The 17,898-nt window shown below is 40.4% G+C and overlaps 1 protein-coding gene across 3 annotated transcripts in view; it reads right to left on the bottom strand.

The window, feature by feature from the left end:
* The window catches only part of MYO1B (myosin IB), a 219,646-nt gene that overhangs the window by 84,608 nt on the left and 117,140 nt on the right, over positions 1-17,898 (bottom strand). For all 3 annotated transcript variants that reach the window (XM_056533486.1, XM_056533484.1, XM_056533485.1), the window contains exons 5-10: positions 11,633-11,737; positions 11,294-11,340; positions 10,567-10,630; positions 3,543-3,641; positions 3,229-3,332; positions 442-589 (exon numbers count right to left, since the gene is read on the bottom strand). In XM_056533486.1, the coding sequence (XP_056389461.1) occupies positions 442-589; positions 3,229-3,332; positions 3,543-3,641; positions 10,567-10,630; positions 11,294-11,340; positions 11,633-11,737 (567 nt within the window). The remainder of the gene's footprint in view (positions 1-441; positions 590-3,228; positions 3,333-3,542; positions 3,642-10,566; positions 10,631-11,293; positions 11,341-11,632; positions 11,738-17,898) is intronic.

A 17,898-nucleotide genomic window follows, 5' to 3' on the forward strand; every position in this document is an offset into this window, starting at 1 on the left:
TTAGTAGGACAATGGAAACACTCTTCAGGCACTCATTTGCAGTAAAGGCATATGGGGCTTGTCTTTTAATTCAAATTAAATATATTGAGGCTTTACAACACATTTTTTCCTGTGGCTATAGTCCCTTATTATGTGGCCATGATGTAGTCATTCACACCACACCCATAGATTCATCTCCCTGGACACCTAGTAATGTCAGGGACAGTAAGACATTACGATGCTTTAAAGTCCTACAGACACAGACGACTTGTTCTGAGGGACTATTAGCACTGTCTCTATTCAGCCTAGAATTTGCTCTCCGGGAAGTCCAGCCCTTAAGCTATCATTTTCACTTACTGGAATCACTTAATAGCAACAAAGTGGGCCTGTTTACAGATCACATTATTTTGGTTAGGATCATTGGAGGGCCCGATTACTATATCACTCAGACAGTGCCCTTACCATTTTTATCTTTAATTTTGCTTTCATCCAGGCCATTAACACGAGATTCTGGTTTGAACTCAATGTTCCCCAATTTCAGCACTGCAGCTATAGCTTCTAAAACAGACAGTGTTTCATGTTCCATAAAGCCTACGATCTGCATTGCATTCTGTAAAAAGAAATAAAGAAACAACAATTTTAAACAAGTGACAGTATTTCAGAGAATTGTTTTTACATATGTATATTTTCCCTCCAGTAATATCATTCAGCACATATGGTGGGCATCACTACCCAATGACCAGACACTTAATAAAATGGCTAACATTGAGGAACATTGTGAAATGGACAAAGAGGTTCGCTCACAACAAGAGATAACTAGATCCCTCTTATGACCTCTCCTTGTGATGTTTATACTCTGCAACCATAGCTAGGCTTTAGGACTCCATCTCTAGTGTGCCATTATATACAAACAAACGCGTTCTGTACCAACACAACTTTTATAGGTGTGTGTGAATATTCCGCTGCTAACAAGGCTTCAGATTAAATTCTACCACCCTATGAGTGCCTGTCAAAGATGTTCAAGGTGAACAGGAAAACTGAAAACAGAAAAATTTAGGTGCAGGAACACCTTTCCAACCACAAATTAAATGGATACGGTGTCCTACTTGCTGGAGGCCAAGAAAAAAATATCAGTCAAGACTACATATCAACACATTTTAATGGAATTTGGTCCTTAAGAATAAGGGTCTCCTCATAGCATGTGCTGAAAGTGTCTTTAGTTTGGGGTTAAGCACACCAGAACATTCTGGTAAGCATATCTGGTATCACCACAGTAATTTATTGAATAATGTTCCTTTTCAATTCCTGGATAGTTTATGGCTTATTCCAAAAAACTTTCCACTCCAGGAGGCCTCACAGGGAAAAGCCCAGTTGGGTCAAAGCAGGTAATTGTGGTGGGCAAAGTCCCATAGAAATTATTAATTCCCAGGCATGGTCACCTTGGAGGGGAGGAAGGTGACCCAATCCTGTTGAATGTAACTGGTGCCAATTGCATCATTGTGCAATTGATTTAAAAATATGTGGACATGTCCACATACACTACACTACTTTTAGTAAAACAAAGTTTGGCCAGTTATGTGTTGCTGTGATACTTCCAGTACATGTTATGAGGGGTTTCTGATTGAGTAAGGCATGATCATGTCTTGACCAAATTTTATTAAGATGTATTCTTTGGAGATATAGATATAGATATATATATATATATATATATATATATATATATATATATATATATATATATATTTTTTTTTTTCCAGGACTTTAGCGGATGGGACCAGGGCAGCCATCATGGGGGTACAGCTGGTACCCAGAGGGGCCTGGGGCCCTAGGGCTGCAACATGCTGGCACGGTCCCTGCATGTGCATAATCAGACCCTTCACCTGCGGGCCCCATCGTACCCCCTGCGACTGGGCCTGCAGGTGAAGGGGGCACCCACGGATCTGGGACACCTGTATGTATGAGGACAATGTTTGGGCCTAATACTATTCTGGGGCACAGAAGGGACTACTATATGGGGCAGTGTAATAAATATAGGGGGTTTGTATAGAGGTGAGGACTTTGCTGTAGCGAGAAGCCTAAAATGTTTGTCTGACAGATTCGGTGGAGACGAGTTGTGATCGGGAGAAATCTTTATGATGACCCAGGACAAATGGAGAAGAAAGAGAAAAGTGAACGACTCTGATCAGAGAAGACGTCCCTGTGAGTATGTAACTATAATCACTTATATGGTCTGCAGCCCCTGTGTACAGCTCAAATCTACCTCTATTTAGGGGTTATTGATCTTTTGTATAGTGGTTTTTATTCAACAACAATATAGTAGTGTTAGTCAGTGGTAATGGTAGTGATCATGGTATGGTGGAATTATATGTCCCTTGTATTGTGGTGTTATTAGTGATACTGGTCTGTGCCTAGTGGCTTTTATTTCCTTACAGTATGGTGGTGTTATTTAGTCACTGCAGAATTAATATGGAGTGGTGATATTATTTTATGTTTCTAAACCCCATACTAATATAAAATCTAGCATGTGCAGCTGTGAGGGGAGAGGGGAGGGGTCCAGACTACAAGCTGTGTAGGGGGCCCCAAAATTTCTGATGTCAGCCCTGGGTGGGACACTCTGTATGATCTCCCAATTACAATGTTAACTTACCGTACCACGTTTGATATTTTTATATGCATGACATTTGTTTTAAGAAAGACTTCAATATAAAAACATTTAAATTAAAAACAAAAATAGTTTGTTAAATTAAGTTTCTAATACTTCCCTATGTAGCAGTTTTGCTGAAGCTATTTTTGCAGTCTTACTGATATTCCATTCTAAGGCTATGTTCACACATAATATTTTGGTCAGAATTTTGCTCAGTATTTTTTTCCAAAGCCAGGAGTGGAACAGACACCGAAAAACTATAACGAAAAAGTTTGCACTTTTATGTGTCTGTTCCACTCCTGGTCTTGGTAAAAAATAGAATAATCTGCTAAATCCTCACCAAAATACTTTGTCCATTCAGGCTGCCACTTTATTTTTTTCATAAATTATCTGTTTCTGACAGCTAATATGGCTGCACTCCCAGTGTTCACTAAATGGCCACAACAAAGCAGGATTTCCCTGATAACATTGTTTAAAAGGTAGCACATAGAGTTTGGTAACCACTGTGGGTGCCATATAGGCTACACTTACCCAAAACTAAAAACTTTCAGTTACCTCCATTACATACATTACAATCACAGAACTTCTCAAACATCTTATCTTACCCTCACAGTTCTGAAGTTTGATGCATCATCCACACCGTTCACTTTTGCAGAATCCAAGCTTAGGTAGTTGTATTTGCTGAAATCCCGCTCTAGTTTTAGCTTGTCTACAAAAAAAAAAAACACAAAAAAAAAAACACAATATATCACAAGACAGGAAAATGCTCAACACTTGCCGGTACATCTACAGAAGAAAATAAACTGTAATAACTTGGGATGTGCATGAACACCTCTGTTGACACAAAACTACAGAAAAGAGTGAGAAATGTTTGCAAATTGCTCAAAGGCACATTCTTCATTGTAGTGTTTATACTTACTTAGGAGATCCTCAGAAGCACCAGACAGCAACTGATAGAAGATATGGAAATTTCTTTCACCCCTTGGTTGTCTGACAACCCTAGACTTCTCTAGGAGATCTAGAAAGAAGTCACAAAAACATTAACAGTATGTTCAGGATTTAAAAAAAAAAAAAAACACAGAATCATTAAAAGGGTGGCCCATTAAAAGGATGATGCCTACTTGTAGGAGGACTTATGTCCAACTCTCCACAAAATTAGGTTTTTGGGGGGATTGGCCGCAGTTTAGGGAACCCTCATAACACACCTTTCTTTTTACAGTCTCTTGATACGCCCTTCCGTTCCTGAGATATTTGGGTTAATAATCTGTTAGGTAATTGAAGGAATCAGTCAGATGGGTGTGAGCTTAACCCCTTAAGGACAAAGCCCACTTAGACCTTGAGGACACAGCCATTATACCCATAATGCCCATGTTTACTAGTTGAACAGTCAAACTATCAAGTCTAATTTATGGTTGTTCCAAGATTCAGGTAATTTGGGAAAGAATAATGCAAGAACAAGAAAAGAAAGTCGGATATTTTATTCAGAGAGGATGCGCTTTAATGATCTTGGGGGAATCTTCCAAGATGGGCACGGAATGGCTCCTCACCACTAGGGGTACTTTTTATGCCAGGATCTTGATAATGCGGGATCAGATTGGGGGGGGGGGGGGGGGGGAATGGTGAACATTCTGGAGTTTCTGACTTGGGTACTAATGATGAAGAAAATTAAAAAATATGAATATTTTTGGTTTTCCGTATCGAAAAAGAAAGACCTTAAAAAATATCGTGACATATGGAAAGCATGGTGAATTAATAATGGTATACGGATGTGGTTTTTTCCCCCTCTTTCCCTTTCTTCCTTGTCTGCTTGGGGGGGCAGGGTGTGCTGGGGTTGTATTATATATTTTTGTTCTTCTTAGTGACAGGAATTATTCCGTTACGGTTTTGTTCTGTGTCTAGTATTGTGTTTATATGATATTGATGGAATTGTCCTGTTTTTTGTAAATTTGTAAAAAATAAAATATAATAAAAAAAAAAAAAAAGTCCAACATTGTTGTCAAAATAAGTATGTTATAACCCTGTTCTGACCCCTGTAGTTTGTTTATATTTTAGTTTTGATTGCTTTTTAGTAATTTTTTCCCCGACATATGATGTGACCAAAAACCAGCAAATCTGGTGTTTGGTATTTTTTTTACATTTACGCTGTTCACCGTGCAGGATAACAAACATTAGTACCATCAGCGACCTACTAGTACAGCCTATTTTTTTGTACAGCCTATTTTAGCTATAGATGCTGTGATCGGAAGTGATCATGGCATCTATAGGTTGAAGGGGTACTCCGGTGGAAAATATTTTTATTTATTGAGAGATTATATATATATATATATATATATATATATATATATATATTTAGAATTTTATTTTATTTTTTATTTAAATTTTTTTTATGAATTGGTGCCAGAAAGTTAAACTGATTTGGACAGTTCCTGACATTGACAGAGGTGTCAGCAGAGAGCACTGTGGTCAGACAGAAAAGAACTCCCTGTGGAGCATACAGCAGGGACCCTCTGCGATCTCCCATGCAGGCCCGCAGCAGTCCGCAGGAAGCACTGTGCCATCCACAGCAGGTAGCCATGGCAGACACGCCCCCCTCCATGTATTTCTATGGGATACATGGAGGGGGCATGTCGGCCGCCACATCATGCAGGGGACAGAACACCCCCTTCCTGTGGACTGCCGCGGCCCCGTACATGGGATCACGGGGGGGGGGGGGGGGGGGGAACCCAGTGGTCAGACCCACCACGGTAAATTCTATTCCACAACAGTTTTTCTTTAAGGGGTTAATGATAATGGGAGTGAATATTAGGTGATGGGTGGGGCTATACAGTCATGGGGTGTGTATTAAGCATACATGCCTTTCAATGTACAACATTCACAAAGCTCAGGGGGGGGGGGCTAGTTGCTGCTTATTTACATACAGTGCGGGAGATTTAAAAATAAATAAATACATAAAAACAGTTTTCTACACTTTCCAAGCATTAAGCCAGGACATGAAAACATGATAGGGAACATCATGTGTGTATGTAAAACGGGTTGGTGGTGGTTACAGGGCTTATAAAGTGCTGACAGGTTCCCTTTAAACTAAAGGGAAAGGTTCATAGTGTTGAGAAGTGCTGCTCCGCATTTAGGTGGTTGCTGGGGAAGCCGGTGATGTCATAGATTCCCTCAGCAGTGTAGGCTTGGAGGCATACAATGTCTATAGCCAAGGGAGGGTGTTTGTTCTTGGCACTATAGTGACGCCCTACTCTGGTGACATGTGGTACCCTAGGACACATAAGTTATAAAAATACACATGTGCCATAAACTATATGCTTTTTGTACTAACTATGTGTGGCACAATCAACATATTACTTGTTTTGGGGTTATGACGGACTGTTTTTCTAACGTCACCAACTCATGTGTCCTTGTATGGGGAAATATATTATGTGGCGTACCACACTGGATTTTAAGACCTTAACCATTTCTATATCTGAGGTTATACATATTGGTGAATAGACAGAAAGTCTCTCCTTTATCATCTGTTCCCTGATATAAATATTTAGTACGAGACCGTAGTGTTCCCTAGCACCCTCAGAGAAACATTACGATTATTTCTTTTACCAAGTACACAAACAATCATCCACATGGCTACTAATCATTTTTGGTGAATACTTTCTTATAGTCATAAAGTTTTCCTATGCGTCCTTTAATCTGCTATACTTCAAAGTAACAAGGATTGATCACTACATTTAGGAGCGCTGATAAGGAACAGACACTTCTGCAAGAGTACAGTTTCAAAAGAGCAGCTCACACCAGAAAAAAAGGGCATGTGAGACCAATAAATTATGTGATTAACAAAGGCTCCTGACAGTTAGTGGAGAAATGTTCCAGCTTGTTCCAAAACAATGAAAATACTTTCACAGGACAAGACTGTCTGTTTATAGTGACTCCAATAGGATATGCAACTGCATAGGACTTAGGTCAAAACATTAGAAGCTGTTCATATTTAGAAACAGAATTTGTTCTATAGGAAAAAAGAGCAGAGCTCCTCATAGGACAATAACGTTTTTAAAAAACCATAGCATGGATTAGAGGTGAAGCAGTGTGCCCAATAATGGAAACTTGCTCACCTTGCTCCGTTGTGTATGAAGACACAACAGCTATAAGCGCATGAATGGAAAATTTGGGGGTGAAACTTCCTGGAGTCGGCATTAGGCATTCCTCAATAATGGTACAAATGGAAAGTGGTGTAGAGGTAAATACCAGGTTATTCAGCGTGGTCCACCAGAGAGGAGACTTCTTAAACAGCAAAATTCAGTTTATTAAGCCATTACATTATGCAATGCAAGGTTTTGGAACCTCTTCATCAGATGTGTAGGCAGTAAACCTGCGTGCACATCTGATGAACAGGTTCCCAAACCTCGCAACATGTAATGTTATGGCTTAATAAACTGAATTTTGCAGTTTAAGAAGTCTCCCGTTTGGTTGATCGTGCTGAATAACCTGGTATTTACCTGTACACCACTTTCCACTTTCCATATTTATAAACAGGACACACTGGATTACAAGGAGTTATGAATAATATGATACACAATGGTCTAGAAAAGTAAGCTCTCAGTCTATGGAAAAAACAAGCGGTATAAGATTTGGGGAGTAAAAAAAATCTTAAGATACTGTGGGCCATCAATGCTATTTGATTTTGAGTGTCCAACTCTCGGTCTGTTGTATGGGACATAACCGATGTACCCGGGACAGGCAGTATGAATAGTATGGCACGTGCAAGTATGAGTTTATATAAAAAAAAAGATACCGCAGTACCGCAACATCTTCAAACAGCTGAGTGGTAGTGGTGCTGGGTATTGCCCCTCCATCTATCCAATATTAGTGGTCTATTTCAAGCATATGCCATCACATTTATAAAATCTGGGTCACCTATTAAAGACCGACTAAAGGGGTTACCCTAGTAGAGCGGGTGAAAGGTTTTTGCCAACTCATTGCAGACGATTATTCAAGAAACTTTTAAGATCTTCTGTATATTTTTAAGATCAAAAGCATCAATTAAGTTGTTTTCAATTTTTAGTCAACTTTTTCACAATAGATAAAGACTTTTGGATCTGGGCCTGTTGAGCTCATACACATTAGTACAGTGGATGGCAGCCTGAGGAAGTGCGCATGGAGCGCAGGAAACAGTCTCTCGCTGTGAGGTCGCTCCTCTGCGTCTACCCGTTGCACACTTAACTGCATGCGAATAAAGATTCCTGCCAGCAAATATTCTGGGTAAGCGCATACATATATTTCTTGAACTTTCCAGTAGTGCACCCCGTGAAGTCACTCAGGTTATTCCCTTGGTACCTAATATCCCAGTGGGAGCTGATCTTTGGGCAGCAGTGCCGGACTCACCTGTCTATCACTATTTTGGACACATTAGTACAGTTTTGTCTAAGTTTCTAAATATGCCTCATTTGAAATATAACATCATATCAATTCCTGGAGGTAGAACACAAGCTAAGCTCACATTTATTACTGAAGAAGCGGCTATTGTCTAGTTTTGCTCCATTCCCTTAAATTTAAGGGAAAGGGAAATGTGCGCTTCTGATTTTGACCTTGTTCCATCAGTAAACTGTTCCCAGCTTCTGAAGATAGCTGTGCTGGCGGGTGCCTGGATCTGACCGTGAAGCTAACACACTCAGTCATGTGAGCGGTAAACAGGGAAATTCAGCTGACTAAGTATGAATTGTCTGGCTAGATAAAGGGCAGGCTGTCTGGAGATGTATCTAGTTGTTATAGACATTTAACAAGATCATTTGTGTTTGCAGATCAAAAGCAGCAGAGCTGTGTATAATGTGTAATAAAGATATTACATCTGGACAGTTGGGTTAACATCATTTTATAATGCAGTAAAAAGGAATAAATCAGGAATAGCATAGCTTTATACACTGTACAGAATTATATTCATTTCCTGCATGTACTCAACCCACATCAACTATATAGACACATATTATATAAAGAATAGTAATAAATGTCTAACCCTTTATGGTATTAAACTCATTTTAAAGTGATTAGTCTGTGTGTGTGTGTGTGTGTGTGTGTGTGTGTGAGATAAGTCTCCTATCACTAAAGCTTTGATACAAAATTGACACAAATGCTGACACAAAACAAATTCATAAGGGCAAAATAATATAAAGTAGAAAGAGCAAATGGTGTCAACACTAAGGCTGCTTTCATACTATAAAATTCATCCGTTTTAAAGATCCGTTTGAATGGAAGAAATAGTGCATGCACTGTTTCTCCCGTTACTATCTTCAGTCACAAAATAACGGATTAAAACGGATAATGTAAAAATCCCATAGACTATAATGGGATTCTCTAACAGACGTATGGGATTTTGTAACGGACGTTTAATGGCCGATTTTCAGGGTTTTCTTAACAGAACATCAAACGGATCTTTAAAACGGATGAATTTTATAGTGTGAAAGCAGCCTAAAAGTCAAAAGTCAGATCCATAACACGTACCCAGAAACCAATATGCATAAACAACATCTTAATATGTATAAAAACTAGGGATCGATCGATATTTTTTTTAGGGCCGATAACGATAATCTGTCACCTTTCAGGCCAATAGCCGATAACATACCGATATTTATCGGCTATTTCAAAAAACCCCGGCGGGGCAGAAGCCGTTGCAGATCAATGATTTAAAGCTGGCGCTTTAAATCAATGAACTACAGCGGCTTTTTCGGTGCCAGAGACCGCCGCCGCTGCCTGCTTCTCTCCCCCTGCCTGTCCTGGATCTAACCACCACAGTTGCTCGATCGCCTCCCCCCATCCTCTGCCCACATACCGCAGCTGCCCCATCGCCTCCCCCCATCCCCGGTGTTATTATTACCTGTTCCTGGGGGTCCGCGATCCTTCTGGCTCCGTCGGCGTCCTGCATTGTCACTGTGCGTACTGACGGTGACGTCGCGTTGGCGTCGTCACTCGTAATTACGCAGCGCAGCACACAGCAACAGAGAAGGAGCCAGAAGGATCGCGGACCCCAGGATACGGTGATTATAACACCGGGGATGGGGGGAGGCAATGGGGGGGGCAGCGGCGGCGATGGGCAGGGCATTATCGGCATATCGGCAAGGTAATTGCCGATACCGATAATGTCCCAAATCGCGATTATCGGCCTACGATATCGGCCAAACCGATAATCGGTCGATCCCTAATAAAAACATCCCAATGTGTTCATCAGGTGACAAAACATGGGTAACACTAAAGAAATCGTAACAAAGAGATACAAACTGTAAGGCCAATGAGTAGATAGATAATACCCACGTTATTTGGGAACAGGTTTACAGTAAGTAGCTGAAACTGATCCGGGGTATCTATGTCTTATTTTGTCCTACAACTGGTTGGAAGCATAACTTTTGCTATTTATATCCATTAAGTTACAGTTACAGCAATTATGTTTAAGGCGTTGAGGTTGTTGGTCACCATCATTTATATACCGTACATTAGTGATTCTATATGACAGGTAAACTTTATTCAAGACAGACCACCATGAGACCTAACTACCGCCACAACAATCACTTTTCACATAATACAGTCAGTATAGTCCAGCTACATTATTCATACATAACCACATCATCCTTAAATCAAGTGATGGCAGCAGAAAATAAAGAATGGTGAAGGCTGAAGTATAGAACATTTAGCTTTATTCATAGTGTTTTTCCTTTATATGGATGTTGTCTGAAGTCATAGCTTCTTGAGCCTGGAGCAACTGAACAGACAGATGCCACTCCATCACATGTATCTGCATAATACATCATATTGTATTATTATACAAACACATTGAGGCAATTCACATGGTGCACCCACACTGGCTATCCCCCAGTAATGTAAAGAATACTACTAGCTTTCACTCATAATGTCCTACACAATGCACACATATTACCTATTTTATCAATATTGGTACTTACAGTTGCTTATAACTCCACCAAGTGGGTCTCCCTTGAAATCAAATTCAATATCCATGTATTTGCCCTGAATAAGTATGAATAATACAAAAGTCACATGTGAACTTTATGCAAGCAGAAAAATAAATATATTTAAGTAGTATCATCATACTAAAAAAACTTATCCCCTATCTGCAGTATACATTTATATGTGGGGGTTCAAGTAATTCATATTTTGGGGTGGCCAGTATATAGTATAACATATGGCGCAATAGGGCCCCATGATCCTCTATTGCCCGGGGACCCCATGAGTCAGTCCACCCTAGTTTATTTTATCATCTTACAAAATCCATCATAGAGAATTTGGTGTCAAATAATACATATTATCCTAAATAGCAATGTGGCTTAGAATTCAAGTTGAGTATTGTAAGAAGGCTACCTTTTCCATTGAGGTTTGGGTGCACATAATTTTCCCTTCTCAGTTCCAGAAATAAATCTGTATTGTCTAAAAAAATGCAAGTCTTTTTATGAATTTCGAGAAATGGTAGGAAAAAGGCGGTCTGGAAGTGCTGCTCAGGGGTGTTAACAGTAAAACGGACTCAGGCCGGCACAGGACAATATATATTTGTCAATACGGACAACGCGTTTCGGCACTTACAAAGTGCATTTTTATTAATTTATTACTTAGGTCACTCATTGTATCATTCATATATTTTTAGACAATAAACAAGTGCATGCACCAGATACTTACAAATCTGGAAGAGTTGTCATTCCTTACAGTTTTTGCATTTCCAAATGCTAATAATGAAAGAAAAAAAAAAAGTAAAATCTAGTGTTAAAAAGCATGTTAGAGAACGTGTTTATAGTCTATAGCCAAGGACAACCATTGAATCAGCCCCTAAAAACACACACTTGAACTTTGAACTCTTTTCAAAGTATTTTTGTCATGAAAACCGATCTCCACTGGATTCTCACTGTATAGTATTATACAAGTTTCAGTGTATCCAGGTTTTACATATGCAGATATGATCAGGATAAAATTTTATTTGCCAATAACCAAAATGTAGACCAAATAAAGTCCTGTCCTTACCTTCTAAAACTGGGTTTGACTGCAAGAGTTGTTCCTTCACTTGGTTAACTTCAGCTCCTTTACCACAAACGGCTGCTACATAAGACATAACCAGCTTACTTGCCTCTGAAAGACACAATATTCAGAGACATAAGATATATGTACATATAAAAGTAGCCAAAAGACTGGCATGCATGTTATACTGCAAAAACATATAGGAAAACAGACTTAAAAGTAAAATCCTACCTTTTTATATTTTAATGGATGTCAACCCATGTTCATGTGCCTAATAGGGTATATCCACATCATAGAGGAGGTTCCCTGCTTTGAATCTACAGCCATCTATGTGCCAGAATAGCTGTACAAAAGAGCAGTTCCCACTCTTGAAGACCCAGAATAGGTGCCATGTAATGCTATAATATGTGCTTAGTCGTGGCTTCCTCTGGAGGAAACAACTGATTGGCAGGTGTGATTAGACAAGACCATTTGAGATAAATATTTTTCAATATAATGCAGTTAACTTTAAATCAGTACAAAATCTATTAAAAAAAAACAAAAAAAAACAAAAGGGTAGTATGTTTGGATACCAAACAGGCATTGCTTATTATGATGTGGGACTCCCAAGTGCCCCCAAAATAGCTCTGACCTGGCAAAGTATTAACTTCACAAGACCTCCGATAGTGTCCTGGTGTACGTTTCAGTCCTGAAAGTTATGAGATAAGGCCTACAAGGACTAGACACTCATTAAGTGGGTAATCGCGTAAAAAACTAGTTTTTTTTATACCAACTGGCTCCAGAAAGTTTAACAAATTTGTAAATTACTTCTATTAATTAAAAAATCAAACCTACTAGTACCTATCAGCTGCTGAAATGGAGTTGTTCTTTTCTGTCTTACAACAGTGCTCTCTGCTGACACCTCTGTCTGTCTCAGGAACTGTCTGGAGTAGGAGCAAATCCCCATAGCAAACCTCTCCTGCTCTGGACAGTTCCTGAGACAGACAGAGGTGTCAGTAGAGAGCACTGTTGTCAGACAGAAAACAACAACTCAACTTCAGCAGCTAATAAGTACTGGTAGGATTAAGATTCTTTAATAGAATTAATTTGGTAGGATTAAGATTCTTTAATAGAATTAATTTACAAATCTGTTTAACTTAATGGAGCCAGTTGATATGAAAACATTTTTTTTTTTCACTGGAGTACCCCTTTAAGTCTTGGGAGCTAATGACCCTGTTGCTACTTCCCCAGATTTCCTTCCAAAGCCCACTTTATGGAGAGGCTCCTACCTGGAATCTAGACATTACAATCTGGCCTTTTTAGACTCCCTTCCACTTGCTTTTTATTTTCAGTTTACTTCCAACATAGGAAGTAAATGGACTGATCACTTTCTTACTTACATCTCAGTATTTGAGAGCTGCCACACTCCGGAAATATTCATCCATCAGGGAGTCTAATTTTAAGGCAGATCTTTGCCCACAGTTGGTTGCTGACTGAATTTGGATGGTATAGCAGGTTAACTCTACTCTATCCAGAATTGTGACTTCTAGTTTTAACTGCAGAACTGTCATTAGGAAGATGCCATGGAAAGGTAAGGACACACAGTGGCCCCTGTGCGTTAGGTCAAGAACCTGCAGTTTCCTGACAACAATTCAGTCCTTTATAATCATTTGTAAACTGCACTGATTTATGGTAAAGCTAGCCATAGACATGAAGATATTTATCTACAGACCATTGGTAGACACATCTTACTTTTAGTAGCAAATCTTATGTGTATGATGTTTACAGACATTAGATTGTTATAAGATCTCACCAAATATACCTATGGCCAGGTGTAAAAAGGCCATAAACCTTTAATAACTGTCAACTAGACATTGGGTCAGTCAACAGCCATTGCTTCCACTCTCTCTATATGCTGTGTAAGTACGGAGACCCCTACAATCCCCAGACAGTCAGAAGCACGGCAATGCACTTTACTCCCCAAGGAGGCTCCTGGTTTTATTCTTAACCCACCAACTGATAAAAACTTAACATGTATGCATGACAGGTCAGAAGTTTTTAGGGATTACTTTTAAAAATAGAAATCTCCTATTATTTTAGGAGGGGTGGCATCCAATAAAGCTCCTGCATCGTACACACTGTGTTTTTACAGGCAACAATATATCAATAAACATGATGATAACATTTGCTATTGTGTTCCAGACTTTTTTTTTTTTATGTCTTTGTGCAATGGAAATACATTAAAAAAAGGCCTGCTACCTGGACAGGATTGCCTAGTGTTGAGGGTACCCCTACTAACAAGCTCTGCCCTCTCAGTGCTTATTTACCAGAGAGGGGCTGTATTTGTATGTTTGTTGTTTATTAATTGTTAACCCATAGCACAGAATTAGACTTGAAATTGATTCTTATTTTCTGGACAGCCCCTTAATTGCAATTGGTCGGACTATAGTACATTTTAGTTTATTAGAAGGTAGAAATAAAAACTTTAAGAAAGTAATATGAAAACTTGACATGACATGATAGGGCTGGGCGGTATGGCCAAATATGTGTATCGCAGTATTTTTGTAACTTTTGGCGGTTCCACGGTATATAACGTATTCCCCCCCCCTCCCCCCAAATTAATTATTAGCCAAGCGCTGCACTGTCCCCATCGGGGTACTACTCACGTGTCACCCGCAAGCGCTGCCTCCTGGTCCTCCTGTTTGTTGCAGCCGCCGGCGCTGACACTCTATACTGTGTGGTATCCCTATGCGGTATCCCTATGCCCGGGCTGCAATAGGTAAACAAAATAAACTCACGCATGTTCCTACGTCGGCCTTACGCTGGGGATGGGAACGTCGGACAGCTGTCAGCCTATCACCGGCCGCAGCGAAGTTCCGCCTCAGCCGATGATAGGCTGAGCGCACTGTCATTTAAGGAGCTCTGTCCGGCTTCTTACATGACAGTGCGCTCAGCCTATCACCGGCTGAGGCGGAACATCGCTGTGGCCGGTGATAGGCTGACGGCTGTCCGACGTTCCATTCCCTGGGAAGCAAGTCCGGACCGACGGGGAAGGAGAGTTAAAGGAAAACTGTCTAGTGCGGTAGACGCTGATTAAAACGAGCCCTACCTTTGTCGGATCCGCCCAGCCGTTCTTCCACAATTGTAGTTTTATTATCTGTTAAAATCTTCTGTAACTGGCACGGGCTGGGCTTCTGTGCTTTACTGGCAATGACATCAGCGCCGCTTATGAATATTCATTCCCCCTCCCCCAGTTAGAAGCAGCGAAGAGAGGGATGAATATTCATAAGTGGCGCTGATGTCAGTGCCAGTTAGCTGCAGAAGCCCCGCCCGTGCCTGTTACAGCAAGATTTCAACAGATAATATAACTACAATTGCGGGAGAATGGCCGGGTGGATCCGGGCAAGGTAGGGCTCATTTTAATCAGTGTCTCCAGCACTATCCAGTACCTGTGTATAGTACCTTTGTATAGTGCGGGAGAAAATATCTGACAGTTTTCCTTTAAAGTTTATTTTGTTTACCTTTTGCAGCCCGGGCATAGGGATACAGTATAGAGCAGTGGTTTGCTATCTGCGGACCTCCAGATGTTGCCAAACTACAACTCCCAGCATGCTGTTGGCTGTCCGGGCATGCTGGGAGTTGTGATTTTGCGACATCTGGAGGTTGAAGACCACTGGTATAGAGTGTAAGTGCCGGCGGCCGCAACAAACAAGAGGACCAGGAGGGCAGCACTTGCAGGTGACATGTGAGTAGCAGCACTGGGCTGATAATTTGGGGGAGCATAACAGCACTTGCGGGCCACATATGATTAGTTCCCCGATGGGAACAGAGCAGCGCTGGGCTGATAATTCATTCCTGAGGGGGAGGGGCCAAACCGGTATTGTGGTATGGGTTAAAATTCATATCGTGCAGCACAAAAATTTCGGTATTTGGTATGAACCAGTATACCGCCCAGCCCTAAGAAATGATATACAAATATATCCAATATAGTTACCTACTAAGTAGGGTTTTGTGCAGACTGTCATCATGGTTTCCAATGCAACAAAAACCATGAAGGTAGTGCTGGAATCCCCTCAACAACAGGCACCAAGGGTGTCCTATAGGACATTGACTTCACTTTCAATTGTGGTGTCTTTTTTTTTGATGGGAAGACTAATGATGTAAAAGACACCTGTCCACAACCTCAAACAGTCACACTCCAAACTCCACTATGGCCAAGACCAAAGAGCTGTCGAAGGTCACCAGAAACAAAATTGTAGACCTGCACCAGGCTGGTAAGACTGAATTTGCAAATGGCAAGCAACTTGGTGTTAAGAAATCAACTGCGGGAGCAACTATTAGAAAATAAAAGACACTGATAATCTCCCTTCATCTATGGCTCCATGCAAGATCTCACCCCGTGGTGTCAAAATGATCACAAGAACGGTGAGCAAAAATCCCAGAACCACATGGGCAGACCTAGTGAATGACCTGCAGAGAGCTGGGGCCAAAGTAACAAAGGCTACCAACAATAACACACTACACCACCAGGGACTCAAATCATGCAGTGCCAGACGTGTCCCCCTGCTTAAGCCAGTGCATGTCCGGGCGCGTTTGAAGTTTGCTAGAGAGCATTTGGATGATCCAGAAGAGTATTGGGAGAATTTCATATGGTCAGATAAAACCAAACTAGAACTTGTTCGTAAAAACTCAACTCGTCGTGTTTGGAGGAGAAAGAATGCAGAGTTGCATGCAAAGAACACCATACCTACTGTGAAGCATGGGGGTGGAAACATGATGCTTTGGGGCTGTTTTTCTGCTAAGTGACAAGGACGACTGATCTGTGTAAAGGAAAGAATGACTGGGGCCACGTATCTTGAGATTTTGAGTGAAAACCTCTTTCCATCAGCAAGGGCATTGAAGATGAAATGTGGCTGGATCTTTCAGCATGACAATGATCCCAAAAACACCACCCGGGCAATGAAAGAGTGGCTTTCTAAGAAGTATTTCAAGGTCCTGGAGTGGCCTAGCCAGTCTCCAGATCTCAACCCCATAGAAAAGTTTTGGAGGGAGTAGAAAGTCTGTGTTGCCCAGCGACAGCCCCAAAACATTACTGCTCTAGAGGACATCTGAATGGAGGAATGCGCCAAAATACCAGCAACAGTGTGTGAAACCTTGCAAAGAATTTAAGAAAATGTTTGACCTCTGTCATTGCCAACAAAGGGTATATAACAAAGTATTGAGATTTACTTTTGTTATTGACCAAAAACTTGTTTTCCACCATAATTTGCAAATAAATTCCTTAAAAATCAGACAATGTGATTTTATGTATTTTTTTTTCCTCAATATGTCTCCCATAGTTGAGGTATACATGTGATGCAAATTACAGGCCTCTCATCTTTTTAAGTTGGAGAAATTGCACAATTGGTGGCTGACAATTTTTTTTGCCCCACTGTGCATGTGTATATATATTTTTTAATCTCTTATTTGTTTTTAAGGGGGGGGGGGTCCAGCATTAGTCTCCCCATAAAAAAAAAAAAAAAAAAAAAAAAAACAAACACCACAATTGAAAGTGAAGTAAATGTGGTATGTAGGACAACCTTGGTGCCTGTTGTTGAGGGGATTACAGTACTATGATGGCAGTCTGCACAAGAAATGAACACCTTAGAGTAACATGAAAACCACAAATATATCCAATATAGTTATATACTATCTTCTAATAAATAAAAATGTACTGTAGTCCGACCAAACACCAAATGCAATAAAGGGGACTGTCCAGAAAATAAGAATCAATTTTCAGTCTAATTCAGTGCTATGGGTTAACAATTAATAAACAAACAAACACACAAATACAGCCCTGTCTCTAGTAAATAAGCACTGAGAGGGCAGAGCTTGTTAGTAGGGGTACCCTCAACACTAGGCAATCCTGTCCAGGTAGCAGAGCCCCCGGCTTGTGTAGTCCATGATGGTCTGTAGAGATGAGCGAATTTCTGAAAAATTCAATTCGGCCGATTCACCAAATTTTCCAGAAAAATTTTATTCGGTCTGAATTTATTTGCAGCGAATCGTTATTAAAAATTGCTATTTCTGGCCTACAGACAGGCTCAATAGGGGTGTAGAACACTTTGCCTTGTCCTAACAGCCATGAAATAATACGGTTATTTCAGTATGACATGCAGATTACAGGCATCGCTATTAGAATCACTGCCGCAGAGCATCTGGATGGGGCATTTTTTTTGCAAATTTTTATATAATTCAATTTGAATTTATTAAAAATCTTTGATTACCCATTCAGGTGAGCATCGAGCTAGCGG

The sequence above is a fragment of the Hyla sarda genome, chromosome 8, assembly GCF_029499605.1.
Source record: "Hyla sarda isolate aHylSar1 chromosome 8, aHylSar1.hap1, whole genome shotgun sequence".
Taxonomy (NCBI): Eukaryota; Metazoa; Chordata; class Amphibia; order Anura; family Hylidae; genus Hyla; species Hyla sarda.